At 34.7% G+C, this 14,059-nt stretch overlaps 1 protein-coding gene across 2 annotated transcripts; it reads left to right on the top strand.

Annotated features, from left to right (window-relative positions):
- The first annotated feature begins 18 nt into the window (after positions 1 to 18).
- On the top strand, positions 19 to 13,796 carry LOC127165332 (cytochrome P450 4V2). 2 transcript variants are annotated; one of them, XM_051109836.1, is made up of 11 exons: positions 19 to 272; positions 6,136 to 6,248; positions 6,657 to 6,742; positions 7,644 to 7,834; positions 10,249 to 10,318; positions 10,878 to 11,004; positions 11,091 to 11,264; positions 12,002 to 12,104; positions 12,228 to 12,362; positions 12,720 to 12,899; positions 13,017 to 13,796. In XM_051109836.1, the coding sequence occupies exons 1-11, from the start codon at positions 86 to 88 to the stop codon at positions 13,178 to 13,180; spliced, it is 1,530 nt and encodes a 509-aa protein (XP_050965793.1). In that variant the 5' UTR covers positions 19 to 85; the 3' UTR covers positions 13,181 to 13,796. The 2 variants fall into 2 exon arrangements, with proteins under 2 accessions (XP_050965793.1, XP_050965785.1); XM_051109828.1 differs by lacking the exon at positions 19 to 272 and adding an exon at positions 5,384 to 5,624.
- Positions 13,797 to 14,059: the final 263 nt, after the last annotated feature.

Below are 14,059 nucleotides of genomic sequence, written 5' to 3'. Positions count from 1 at the left end.
GGGGGATGTGCCACACATTTTCAAGTCACCATTAAACAGGCGAGGAACTCCACACTACAGATCTTTAAAAAAAAAACGAATTAAAATGCTAGCTGGTGAAGTGTTGAACGTATCGGTGGTTTTTGTCTCACTTCTACTTGTGCTGACTTTCATAACATATCAGTTGCTTAAAGATTACGTGTATAAATGGAGAGAACTGAAACCTGTCCCTGGAATTAGTCCAACTTACCCGTTCCTAGGCAATACACTCAACTTTAAGTCTAACAGAAGAGGTAAGTGCAAGCTTACTGTTACAGGATATAGTATCAAAATATTATAAAATATAATATTTAGGATAGTTTGGTGTGTGCCAACTTTATTTCGATGATCTATGACCAGTTTAAAAATGAGTTGTATTTTACCATATTTAATAAAGAATATTAAGTGTTACTAACTACGTTAATCTTAGTAAAACGCACTAATGAAAACAGTGATGATGAACATTAAAATGTTTTGTTTATCTTTGGCGATCCAAAAGTATTACCTTTACCGCACTCAATGTCTCCCTCTCCCGCGGAGCTGAATAACTGCAGTTCCAATCGCCGTAACCTGGTTACGTAGAAATTTATTTTGGCAAGGACAGGACTCTGTCAATATTGGGCTGGACTTTTAAAAAATATACGCTGTATTTTAGGGTTTTCCGGGGTTTTTTTTTTTGTGTGTGGTTTTTTAAAAAAAGATTCTATTTTTTTTATAAATATTTCACATTTGTATTTTTGATTAATATATTTATTTATCCTTTTGCTTGTAAGTGTTTGCTTGCCTTCAGTAACCAAAAGTTTTACTTATATTAGTTTATTAGTTTTTGCTGTATTGAAATTATTATTATTTTTTTTAAAACATGATGGCAGTTTTCTGTTTTTATGGGTCCAAAACCACCTTGGGTGTGCATGATTTTCTTATAATTCAATGGCCCATCATCAATTCATCCTTACATAATGTAATTTATTGTAATTAATGTAACTATAAATGCATTCAAAATAAAACAGGTGTGAGTTGGCTGTGACTTATAGAAAAAAAGAATATGTAGTGCTTTTATAGCCTACACAGTGTGCTGCTGTGGTTTATTCTTCACAACCTCACTTTCATCCAAGACAAAAATTCAAAATGCCCTCTCTCAGGTCTAACCATTTGTTATATAAAACCCAAAACACACACAGCCACATTCAGAGATAAGAGGTGCATTTTCTGCCCTTAGGGTCCCCTTCACCAAGATATCTACTCCTTTACCCCCACACTTGAATTTATACATTTACTATAATGATGAATAAAGTCAAGTCCCACCCACTAATTTGCTGGGTCATGAAGAGCTCTGATGAGAGCAGAGCACTACTATCATCAGTTATCGAAAGAAATGCTGTAATGGTTTTAAGGTTGTCACATACTAATAAACATGTTAAAGCAAAGTAAAGCTGTTTGTGTGCACTGTATAACAGGTTGCAGGATTGTTTTGCACATAATAGGCCTATTAAACATTCATGAAACTTCAGCCGCCACAGCTCAGAAATATTATTTAAAATACTATTTACTATTGTATAAAAAAAAAACTACAGCAAGTTTGATCCTCAAAGATCACTGTAATTATCAATTACGATATTAATATATGGAACCCACAACAATTTAAAAAAAACAAAAAACAAAAAACAAAAAACAAATTGTCCCTGTTTTTTAAATTCGTAGATAATCACAAGTGAAATTTCAGTGTTATTTTAACCAGTGAATTAGGAAATGTAGTCACATACTACTATACATGTTAAAGTAATGCTGTTTGTGTGCACTGTATAACAGGTTGCAGGATTGTTTTGAACACAATAGGTCTATTAAACATTCATAAACATTCATGAAACTTCAGCCGAAACTTCACTCAAATATCACAGCCATTCAGAAGCGCAGAAGGGCACTGCACTCCTAAGCAAATGGTCAAGTTTATAATCTAATTCATAAATAATAAACATTTTTAAAATATTTAAAACTACATACTGGGTGACTGATAACATCTCTGTCATGGAAAACGTATTGAGTTAGTTCGCAGCTTTATGTTTGCTTAAAATTATTATCAAAGTCTTTTTTAATTGTTGGAGAAAAAAAAATAAAAAATAAAATTATTATCAAGGTCTAAGGTAAAATATCTGTTGTTGCTTTTAGTATGGCTATAAATGTCACACAGTATGATATTCAAACTCACATTAAACACTTTTAACATTGAATAAATCACATAATCATTACACTCGCTCAATTAGATTTACAGAAAGCACATACTCTGTGGTCAAAATGAGCCTAACATGCAAAATAATAAGCCTGATTAGGGATAGAAAAGATCCATTTCCAAAAGCATGAACATTGAAAAGTTTTAATTATTGTACTTACAGTTGTGGACATGTTAAATACATAGAAAAAATAACATATTTGTTAAATACAGTTTTATTTAACATATGTTCTCATATATATAGCGAAAATTTTGTTATAATACTACTGTTTTGATATGTTGTTGTTTAATATGTTGTTGTTTGCAATACTATTTACTACTGTATTTAAAAAAAGCAAGTTTGATCCTCAAAGATCACTGTGATTATCAATTATGATATTAATATATGGAACCAACAACAATTTAAAAACAACAACTACAACGACAAAAAAAAAAACCGTATTGTCCCTGTTTTTTAAATTCGTAGATAATCACAAGTGAGATTTCAGTGTTATTTTGACCAGTGAACTAGGAAATGTCCCCTGTTTTCATTTAAAAAATCTGGTCACCTTACTGCATTTGGACGCACTACTAAATTCAGACACCAGTTCAAAATAGCTAATAAAGGCTCACTTACACCCATGTCCTGAAATTTGTCTCTTCAGCAGGGAAATGAAGTTAAATTGTATGTCATTTAAAAGGTTACTCCACCCCAAAATGAAAATTTTGTCATTAATCACTTATCTCCATGTCGTTTCAAACCCGTAGAAGCTTTGTTAGTCTTCAGAACACAAATTAAGATATTTTTGATGCAAAACTCTGTCCCTTGTATAGACAGCAACGTAATTAACACGATCCATAAAAAAAAAAAAAAAAAACTTCCCACAGGGTTATGAGATAATAACAGCCTCCATCTTATTTTTCTGTAAAAGTGGGCGCAGCCATTTGTAAATGTTATGGGTCTGACTTCCGGTCTCATGCGTTCAGCTATTTTAGCTGTACAAAACAGCTGGTTTTGCTGCTTGATATTGCATATTAGTGTCTTACCATGTTATTGTAATGTATTATCTTAATTATGAACACACTGGTTTGTAGTGCAAATCAGTTTTACCGTTACTACACGTTATTCTTCTCATTATTTCCCTATAGCGGCTAATGAACCGGAAGTCATGCCCATAGCCTTTCTACGCTGAAGAATAAAGTTTTCTTTCCACCATAATGAGAAGAAATATGCATGAACGCACCTGCCACGTGCACCAGTTAAACACTTTTTTTGCTTTTGTTTTAAAAATATATGCTTCAATAAATAAATAAATAAATAAATAAATAAAAATAACAACAAAATAAATAAATTTTAGCTGTACAAAACAGCTGGTTTTGCTGCTTGATATTGCATATTAGTGTCTTACCATGTTATTGTAATGTATTATCTTAATTATGAACACACTGGTTTGTAGTGCAAATCAGTTTTACCGTTACTACACGTTATTCTTCTCATTATTTCCCTATAGCGGCTAATGAACCGGAAGTCATGCCCATAGCCTTTCTACGCTGAAGAATAAAGTTTTCTTTCCACCATAATGAGAAGAAATATGCATGAACGCACCTGCCACGTGCACCAGTTAAACACTTTTTTCGCTTTTGTTTTAAAAATATATGCTTCAATAAATAAATAAATAAATAAATAAAAATAACAACAAAATAAATAAATTTTAGCTGTACAAAACAGCTGGTTTTGCTGCTTGATATTGCATATTAGTGTCTTACCATGTTATTGTAATGTATTATCTTAATTATGAACACACTGGTTTGTAGTGCAAATCAGTTTTACCGTTACTACACGTTATTCTTCTCATTATTTCCCTATAGCGGCTAATGAACCGGAAGTCATGCCCATAGCCTTTCTACGCTGAAGAATGAAGTTTTCTTTCCACGATAATGAGAAGAAATATGCATGAACGCACCTGCCACGTGCACCAGTTAAACACTTTTTTCGCTTTTGTTTTAAAAATATATGCTTCAATAAATAAATAAATAAATAAAAATAACAACAAAATAAATAAATTTTAGCTGTACAAAACAGCTGGTTTTGCTGCTTGATATTGCATATTAGTGTCTTACCATGTTATTGTAATGTATTATCTTAATTATGAACACACTGGTTTGTAGTGCAAATCAGTTTTACCGTTACTACACGTTATTCTTCTCATTATTTCCCTATAGCGGCTAATGAACCGGAAGTCATGCCCATAGCCTTTCTACGCTGAAGAATAAAGTTTTCTTTCCACCATAATGAGAAGAAATATGCATGAACGCACCTGCCACGTGCACCAGTTAAACACTTTTTTCGCTTTTGTTTTAAAAATATATGCTTCAATAAATAAATAAATAAATAAAAATAACAACAAAATAAATAAATTTTAGCTGTACAAAACAGCTGGTTTTGCTGCTTGATATTGCATATTAGTGTCTTACCATGTTATTGTAATGTATTATCTTAATTATGAACACACTGGTTTGTAGTGCAAATCAGTTTTACCGTTACTACACGTTATTCTTCTCATTATTTCCCTATAGCGGCTAATGAACCGGAAGTCATGCCCATAGCCTTTCTACGCTGAAGAATGAAGTTTTCTTTCCACGATAATGAGAAGAAATATGCATGAACGCACCTGCCACGTGCACCAGTTAAACACTTTTTTCGCTTTTGTTTTAAAAATATATGCTTCAATAAATAAATAAATAAATAAATAAAAATAACAACAAAATAAATAAATATTAGAACCAGGACCGTCTCCCCCCACCTCCCTATCTCGCACTGGGGCCCCCTAATTAGAATTATATTGTGGTATGAACACCGGATGGTGTATCACTTGTTCCAATGATAAACGTATTATATATATATTTTAAGTGCCCGTAAGTCTCTGATAAACATGTTTGCTTTCGATTTAACTTGGGATGTAGATTAAGCAGGCTTCTATATTACGAGCTACTGTATAGCCTACATTGTAGTCCTGTCATGCACAGCAACCTAATTTTCCAATTTCAGAGGTTCTGCAATTCTTTAGTACATTCACTGGGTTGTAGCAGAGCTTGCAGAATTGGATCAGCTTGCAGGATGATCCAAAGTCCAGTAGCAAATTCATTATGAAACACTGAGGGAGCTGATAGAGACACATACGCATCGCCGTGGGTCTTAGTGGCAAGATGGGCGCGTTCGTCGGTGGGTATACTTTTGGGTTCGTAGCCGCAACGGTTTGCGTTATTCTTTTGACATATATCACTTACCAGCTACTGAAAAACTACCTGCACAATTGGAAAGAACTGAAGCCAGTCCCGGGCCTTGGAAACACATATCCGTTCATCGGGAACGCACTGCAGTTTAAAACGAACGCGGGAGGTGAGAAGAGCATTATATTGGTCCATTTTTCTTTCTTCCCAAAGTCTTTACAACGTTTTGTCTGCTATAGTAATTTGATCCATACATGTGTACATAAAATACACAATATAACTTATACATAATAATATTTAGAAATAAATGATAAAAAAAAATCATTTAAAGCATATTTATAATTGTTGTATAGCTTACCTATCTATGCAATTGACGCAGTTTATGACATATTAATGAGAAGATTACATACTATTCTATTTTTTAAATTTCTATTCTAAAAATTCGGCTTCACTTTTGTCAACAGAGTGTTGCCAAAAATTCTGTTCCAAAGTATTCTATTTTTAAAATTTAAAAGACAAACCAAAAACAAAACATATAGTTTCTTATGTGACAACTATTCCCTGTCTCCATAAATTCTAACACAAAAAGTTTATATCCATGTTACTGTGAACAACTCCATTTGCACTGGATTAAGTAACCCTGTAAATGCCTGTAAGTAAAGTTTAAAACTGTTTTTCAGATTTCTTTTGTCAAGTGGTCGGCTACACAAAAGAATTCTGGAATTCTCCTCTGTTTAAACTATGGATCGGACCTGTGCCATTTCTCATCTTATACCATGCAGAGACTATCGAGGTATCGTCCACTTTCACGTAGTAAGAACACACTCACTTGTTAAATCAGGGTCTCTGATGTAGTATCAGTATACTTTACAATATGGGTGGCTGTTTGAAGATAAAGATAACCTTGGTGTGAACTTGTCTAATGGCACCACAAAAGTTAATGACTGCACGTTAGATATAAGAAAAAGATATTTGTATGTTATCTATGTACAAGGAAAACATAAGTCATTAAAGATTAGAAGAGAATATTCAAAGAGAATATACAGTGTATCGAAGTCCAGTGCACTTAAGGGTAAATAGAACTAAATTTACGGTGTTCCAAAGACAAGCATATAAACAGCAGGAAAATGAAAATGATTTAATATTCTCACATGTGTATATTCAGAATTAGTGTAATTAAAACTTTTTACCACTTATACAGACAGTGCTGAATAACCCTGTTCACATGGACAAGGCCTATGCCTACAAATTTCTGCACCCCTGGCTGGGAACAGGACTACTCACAAGGTAAACTGCTTATCAACTTAATAAAGGCTACTTTTAATTAATGTCAAGTATAGGGATTGTTTCAAAACTGCTTCACAACATTAAACAGAGTCAGTTAATAGTATCAGTTTTTTTTTATTTGTTCAGAACAGTAATTAAAGGCAAATCAGCTCTAAAAAGACAATATTGTCATTATTCAGCTCCAGTCATTTACATTTAGTCATTTAGCAGACACTTTTATCCAAAGCAACTTACAAATGAGGACAATTGAAGCAATCAAAATCAACAAAAGATCAATGATATGCAAGTGCTAAGACAAGTCTCAGTTAGCCTAATGCAGTACATGTAGCAAGGCTTTTTTAAAATTATATAATAAAAAGAAAACAGATAGAATAGAAAAAGAATAGAGCAAGTTAGTGTTAGTTTATTATTATTATTATTATTATTATTATTATTTTATTTGCTTTTTGTTAACTATATAATAAAATCAAAAGAAGTTAGTTAGAGAAGATAGTGTTATTTTTTTTAAGAAAAAACAGCAGTTAGAAAATGAATAAAGTACAAGTCTTAAAAGGTCAAGTTTTTAAAAAAAAAATAGAATTAGAATAGGGAGTGCTGGAGTAAGAGGGTCAAATAAAGTTCTGTGTTAATTTAGTTCAGTAAAGTTCGTCAGTTATAAAACAAGTTTAATTCAGCGATAAGCAACTCAGCTGCAGATAGTAGTGTTGTGATTCAGCTTGAGACAGTTCAATACTGATTTAATTAAATCCATATTTAATTAATTATTAATTTAACATATCGTTATCTCTTTGCAAATATAATCAACCATCCATTAAAAAGATGACTGAATAAATTCATAATGAAATACAACTCAAATAAAGGACATCTGATTTAAATTCCCAACTGTGTTTTCTTCTCTCAGTACTGGGGATAAGTGGAGACACAGACGCAAGTTGTTGACCCCAACATTTCATTTCTCTATACTAAATGAGTTCCTGGAGGTGATGAATGAACAGGCAGAGGTGCTCATAGAGAAACTTGAGAAACAAGCTGGAAAAGGCCCTTTCAACTGCTTTAGCTACATTACTCTCTGTGCCCTTGACATCATCTGTGGTTTGTGTAATTTTCTGTACATTTTAACATACTTAAGGTACTGATGGAACCTTAAAGGGATAGTTAATCAAAAATGAAAATTCTGTCATTATTTACTCACCCTCATGTCGTTTCAAACCCGTAAGACCTTCATTCATCTTCGTAACACAAATTAAGCTTTCTGACTCTGCATAGACAGCAATGCAACTACCACTTTTAAGGCCCAGAAAGGTAGTAAGGAGATTGTTAAAACAGTCCATGGGACATCTGTGGTTCAGCCTTACTTTTATGAAGCTACAAGAGTACTTTATGTGTGCAAAGAAAAGAAAAATAACAACTTCCGTATTAATTTGTTTTCGACACATGTTCACAAAAGTAATTAATTCATTTTTGGGTCAACTATCTCTTTAACCTTTAACAAGACTCAACTTACACTGTCCAAAATTATAAACGCAACACTTTTGCTGAGCTGAACTCAAAAATCTAAGACTTTTTCTATGTACACAAAAGGCCTATTTCTTTCAAATATTGTTCACAAATCTGTCTAAATCTGTGTTAGTGAGCACTTCTCCTTTGCCGAGATAATCCATCCACCTCACAGGTGTGGCATATCAAGATGCTGATTAGACAGCATGATTATTGCACAGGTGTGCCTTAGGCTGGCCACAATAAAAGGCCACTCTAAAATGTGCAGTTTTATCACACAACACAAAGCCACAGATGTTGCAAATTTTGAGGGAGCGTGCAATTGGCATGCTAACTGCAGGAATGTCCACCAGAGCTGTTGCCCATGAATTGAATGTTCATTTCTCTACCATAAACCATCTCCAAAGGCATTTCAGACATATCTGGCAGTATATCCAACCAGCCTCACAACTGCAGACCACGTGTAACCACACCAGCCAAGGACCTTCACATCCAGCATCTTCACCTCCAAGATCGTCTGAGACCAGCCACCTGGACAGCTACTGCAACAATCAGTTTGCATAACCAAAGATTTTCTGCACAAACTGTCAGAAACTCTCAGGGAAGCTCATCTGCATGCTTGTCGTCCTCATCAGGGGTCTCGACCTGACTGCAGTTCATCGTCGTAACCGACTTGAGTGGGCAAATTCTCACATTCGATGGGGTCTGGCACTTTGGAGAGGTGTTCTTTTCATGGATGAATCCCGGTTTTCACTGTACAGGGCAGATGGCAGACAGCATGTATGGCGTCGTGTGGGTGAGCAGTTTGCTGATGTCAACGTTGTGGATCGAGTGGCCATGGTGGTGGTGGGGTTATGGTATGGGCAGGCGTATGTTATGGACAACGAACACAGGTGCATTTTATTGATGACATTTTGAATGTGCAGAGATACAGTGATGAGATCCTGAGGCACATTGTTGTGCCATTCATCCACGACCATCACCTCATGTTGCAGCATGATAATGCACGGACCCATCTTGCAAGGATCTGTACACAATTTCTGGAAGCTAAAAACATCCCAGTTCTTGCATGGCCAGAATTCTTACCGGACATGTCACCCATTGAGCATGTTTGGGATGCTCTGGATCGCCGTATACGACAGCGTGTTCCAGTTCCTGCCAATATCCAGCAACTTCGCACAGCCATTGAAGAGGAGTGGACCAACATTCCACAGGCCACAATCAACAACCTGATCAACTTTATGCGAAGGAGATGTGTTGCACTGTGTGAGGCAAATGGTGGTCACACCGGATACTGACTGGTTTTCGGACCACCCCTTTTATTGTGGCCAGCCTAAGGCACACCTGTGCAATAATCATGCTGTTTAATCAGCATCTTGATATGCCACACCTGTGAGGTGGATGGATTATCTCAGCAAAGGAGAAGTGCTCACTAACACAGATTTAAACAGATTTATAAACAATATTTGAGAGAAATAGGCCTTTTGTGTACATAGAAAAAGTCTTAGATCTTTGAGTTCAGCTCATGAAAAATGGGGGCAAAAACAAAAGTGTTGCGTTTATAATTTTGGTCAGTGTATAAACCTTAGTCAGAGTAGCACTGTATTTAATTTTTGACAGAAATCAAAACGGGGCTGTAAGGGATAGAAGTGTGTTCAATAGAACACAGTCATTTATTGTACAATAAACCAATCGTTCAGCTAACAAAAATCTTTCCAAAAATAACCAGAGCTCCACAAAGCAATTTCGAAGTTGTGAGTTAGGAAAATTTTATGATTTTGGACCTTATACAGCACATGGCATTGTAAAGACTGTACATTTATTCCTCACAGCCTCATTTTCATCTTTAAAAAATTCGATACGCCACCTAACCTGACTAAGGTCTGCTGAGATACTGTATCTTTTGCTTGTGTGTGGTTTTGGTTTTTAGTGAAAGATGACTATGCAAACTAGTTTATCTGAGGATGTGGACAAGTATCCAAATTCAAAACACAACTGTTACATTTCAGAGACTGCCATGGGAAAGAAGGTCTATGCACAGAGCAACCATGACTCTGAGTATGTGCGCAGTGTCTACAGGTAAGTGCTTTGTGCATTTATTAATGCTAATATGGCAGGGACCTTTTTAGTGTGGATGCCAGACAGATATAAGTTTGTCCATCTGAGTACAAATCAATACTTGTTTGTAACTGAACGTGTGTTTAACTGCATGGTGAGTTTGCTTTTATTCCTCTGTCATGTTTGCTTGGATAGAGTAAAGGCCATGCAATGGGTGACTTTGTGTTCTGAAAGTTTCAAAATAGTTAAAAATAATTCTAGTTCTAAGTAATAAGAATTTTTAGTAGTAGTAATTGGAGTAATAGTACATTTTGTAATGCTTTAATGCTTTATTGACAACAACAAAACACAATAATAATCATAATACATTTAAAAATACAACATTAAATGAAAAGAAACACAATAAACAAAAAACACTTCAATAGAGAACTAAACAGCATTAAAGTCCAACATCACTAATTATGAAATAAGTGCAGAAGGGTATAAGATGTGTAAAAGTTTAAGGCTTTACAGACCAACAACAAATAATGAATATGATATTTACTAACGCTTGCACTTTCTATTCTTCTGATCGGTACAGAATGAGTGACATCATCGCCAGGCGCCAGAGGATGCCCTGGTACTGGCCTGATTTTGTGTATAACTATTTTGGCGAAGGCAGAGAGCACAACCGTAGTCTGAAAATCCTCCACTCATTCACAGAGAGCGTGAGTGCTTATGTAATATCTGACCACATTCAATCTGGTCAAGGCTGCATTCTGATTACACCTGTGTGTTTTTTTCTGTCATGTAGGTGATTAATGAGAGGGCAGAGTACATCCACTACGTTGAGTCTGACAGCGAATCAGATCAGGGGATGAAGAAAAGGCGGGCTTTCTTGGACATGCTGTTGAAAACAACAGATGAGGATGGGAAAAAGTTGACTCACAAAGATATCCAGGAGGAAGTGGACACCTTTATGTTTGAGGTAGGGACTGGTACAATAACTAGTGATGGGAGGAACCTATGAATTAACTGAATCAATTTGCAAAATGATTCACTGCTCAAATCAACACTGGCTGGAAAAAACAATGCAACAATGAGTCCAGTGATTCACAAAATTTTATACCAAGTACCACCTTGGACTAATGCTTGGACCAGCTGTTATATTCCTAATGAGAACATTTATTGTTGTCAGCCACTTTAATATTGTAAATACATATTTTGAATATTAACATTAACACTGCACTGTGCTTACAAAGATATAAATAAACTTAAATAACGATTAAACTAAAATGTGTTGTACCTAAAAGTTAAATAAAAACTGTAGTGTACTTAAATGTAAACAACAACTTTACTCAAATAAAGATTAAGCTAAAATGTATTGTTTTAACATTAATTTATAATTAATTTTGTGATTGTGATTGAGAACCACTGCTTTAGACACTTATGAGACTATTAGACACTTGCTCATGCATTCACAAAACCAGCACCATCTAGCGGCAAACCACTGAAATTTTAAAATGTTTTGAGACCAAGGTTCAGAACAGTATAACATAACAAAGACTTGTTTTATAAAACCACATAATGCGAGTTCAGTGCATGCTACAAACCACTGAATCACAGCAAAAGATAAGCAAATGTTTTAAAGCTTGATGAATCAGAGCTTCAAAACCAGCCATCGCTAACAATAACTTCATGTTACATTTTTGCTATATTTTGCAGGGTCATGACACAACAGCGGCTGCTATGAACTGGGCCGTACACTTGTTAGGCTCCCATCCTGAAATCCAACGAAAGGCGCAACAAGAACTAGATGAGATTTTTGGTGCGTCCACTTGTGTGTCATATTATGCAGTTAATTATACAGTTATTATGCTTTGTTGTGCGGTAAAAGAGGCTAAAACAGCGTGGAACTCATTTTAATAATTTTGCAATGTGTGTGTGTTAGGCGAGTCTGAGAGGCCTGTTAACACAGAGGATCTGAAGAAATTGCGTTATCTGGAGTGTGTGATAAAGGAGGCTCTGCGTCTATTCCCCTCTGTTCCCTTTTTTGCCCGAACCATCTGTGAGGATACACATATCAGTGAGTTCCTTGCATTAGTCTTCTTGTCACATATTCATTTATTCCTTGGGCCATGCATGCATTGAGTAATGAGGTATTTTGTTAATTTTCGCAGTTTAGTATTTTTTTTTTTTCATCCATTTTGTTATGTTCGTCCATCAGTTACAGCAATAGTTCACACACAAATATGTAAAATCTGAACCCATATGACCTTCTGTTTTTTTTTGTGAACAGAAATAATATTTACTTAGATTTTTCCCCATGCAATTACAAAAAGTAGAATATCCTTTCATTTAATTTAATAATGACAGAATTTTTATATTTAGTATTCTTTGAGAAACTGTATCATTTGACATTATATGTCTGTATCTTCTATAGATGGCTATAAAGTCCCTAAAGGAGCAAACGTCATTGTCATAACTTATTCCCTTCACCGTGACCCACGCTACTTCCCTGACCCTGAAGAGTTTCGTCCTGAGCGTTTCTTGCCGGAGAATTCAGCCGGTCGACCTCCTTATGCCTATATTCCATTTTCTGCTGGTCTTCGCAACTGCATCGGTGAGAATTACAAACATAAATAACATACAATGAAAATAATGTTTCATTCTACTTTTCCATATTTTTTATTTATTTATTTTGTATATAACAGACAGTTTTATGTTTGTGTGTATTCAGGTCAGCGTTTTGCTTTAATGGAGGAAAAGGTTATTCTGGCTTCTATTCTGCGCTACTTTAACATAGTAGCATGTCAGAAGAGGGAGGAACTCCGGCCACTAGGCGAACTGGTACTGCGGCCAGAGCGAGGGATCTGGATCACGTTGGAGCGCAGAAAGCACTAATAGACACACATAGTCAACATGAGAATTTGCTAAAGATGGCAAAATTGTGTAATCTATGACTCAAAGCTAAATATAACCATAAAGTCCTAAAGATAACCATGATTGTTTTACAGTTTTGTAAGATATCCACCTTACTTTTTTTCTTTGAATGTGTAGGACTTCTGATTCATTTGCCACTAAAGGTAAATAATTAGGGGAATAACAATTTGCAGTAAATGGTAAAACCAACTACAAAAAAGTTTAGGATTGTGATAAATTATAATAATATGATAAATACCAGATTTTCAGAAGTGCAATTGTTCTGTCTCTGAAAGTACTGCAAAACGATTAAGGGCTTTTAGAAATATACTATAAAATTTAATTTTTCAAAAATTACCTTTTTAAAAATCTATACTTGAAATAACTCTGGCTTATGTAGCATTAAATATTCTTGGATAATTTGTTGAGTTTCAGACATGTTTGTTTTTCTTTGTACTGTTGTTTTACACATTTAAATCTAAAGATGCTAATATAAGTTTTCAAATAATTTTATTAAAGTATTATTAATTAAAGCTAATTATTTTGAGAAAAATATTTTTACTAATTGTTACAAATACAATTAAATACTATTAAAGCATCTTTAGTGTTGGTTTTATTTTCACTTTTTTGTGTCAAATTTGGTTGGTTTATCATTTTGCAGTCTAGCTGTGAGGATCATCAACACGGAAATAATTATCCAAACTTGCACAATACCTCATTCTATAGGTCAGCAAAGTCAACATGAAAACATCTGAAATTATGGGACAATGTCAGAATAAATGATGGAGACTTCAAGTAATGACTTGAAAAAGATCCATGGCTATATACAACTCATAAGGGGGCGACAAGAGTCACAGAATT

This window comes from Labeo rohita, chromosome 1, assembly GCF_022985175.1.
Source record: "Labeo rohita strain BAU-BD-2019 chromosome 1, IGBB_LRoh.1.0, whole genome shotgun sequence".
Lineage (NCBI taxonomy): Eukaryota > Metazoa > Chordata > Actinopteri > Cypriniformes > Cyprinidae > Labeo > Labeo rohita.
Note: the sequence above shows the minus strand (reverse complement) of the source record. Positions and strands in the feature narration are given on the sequence as shown.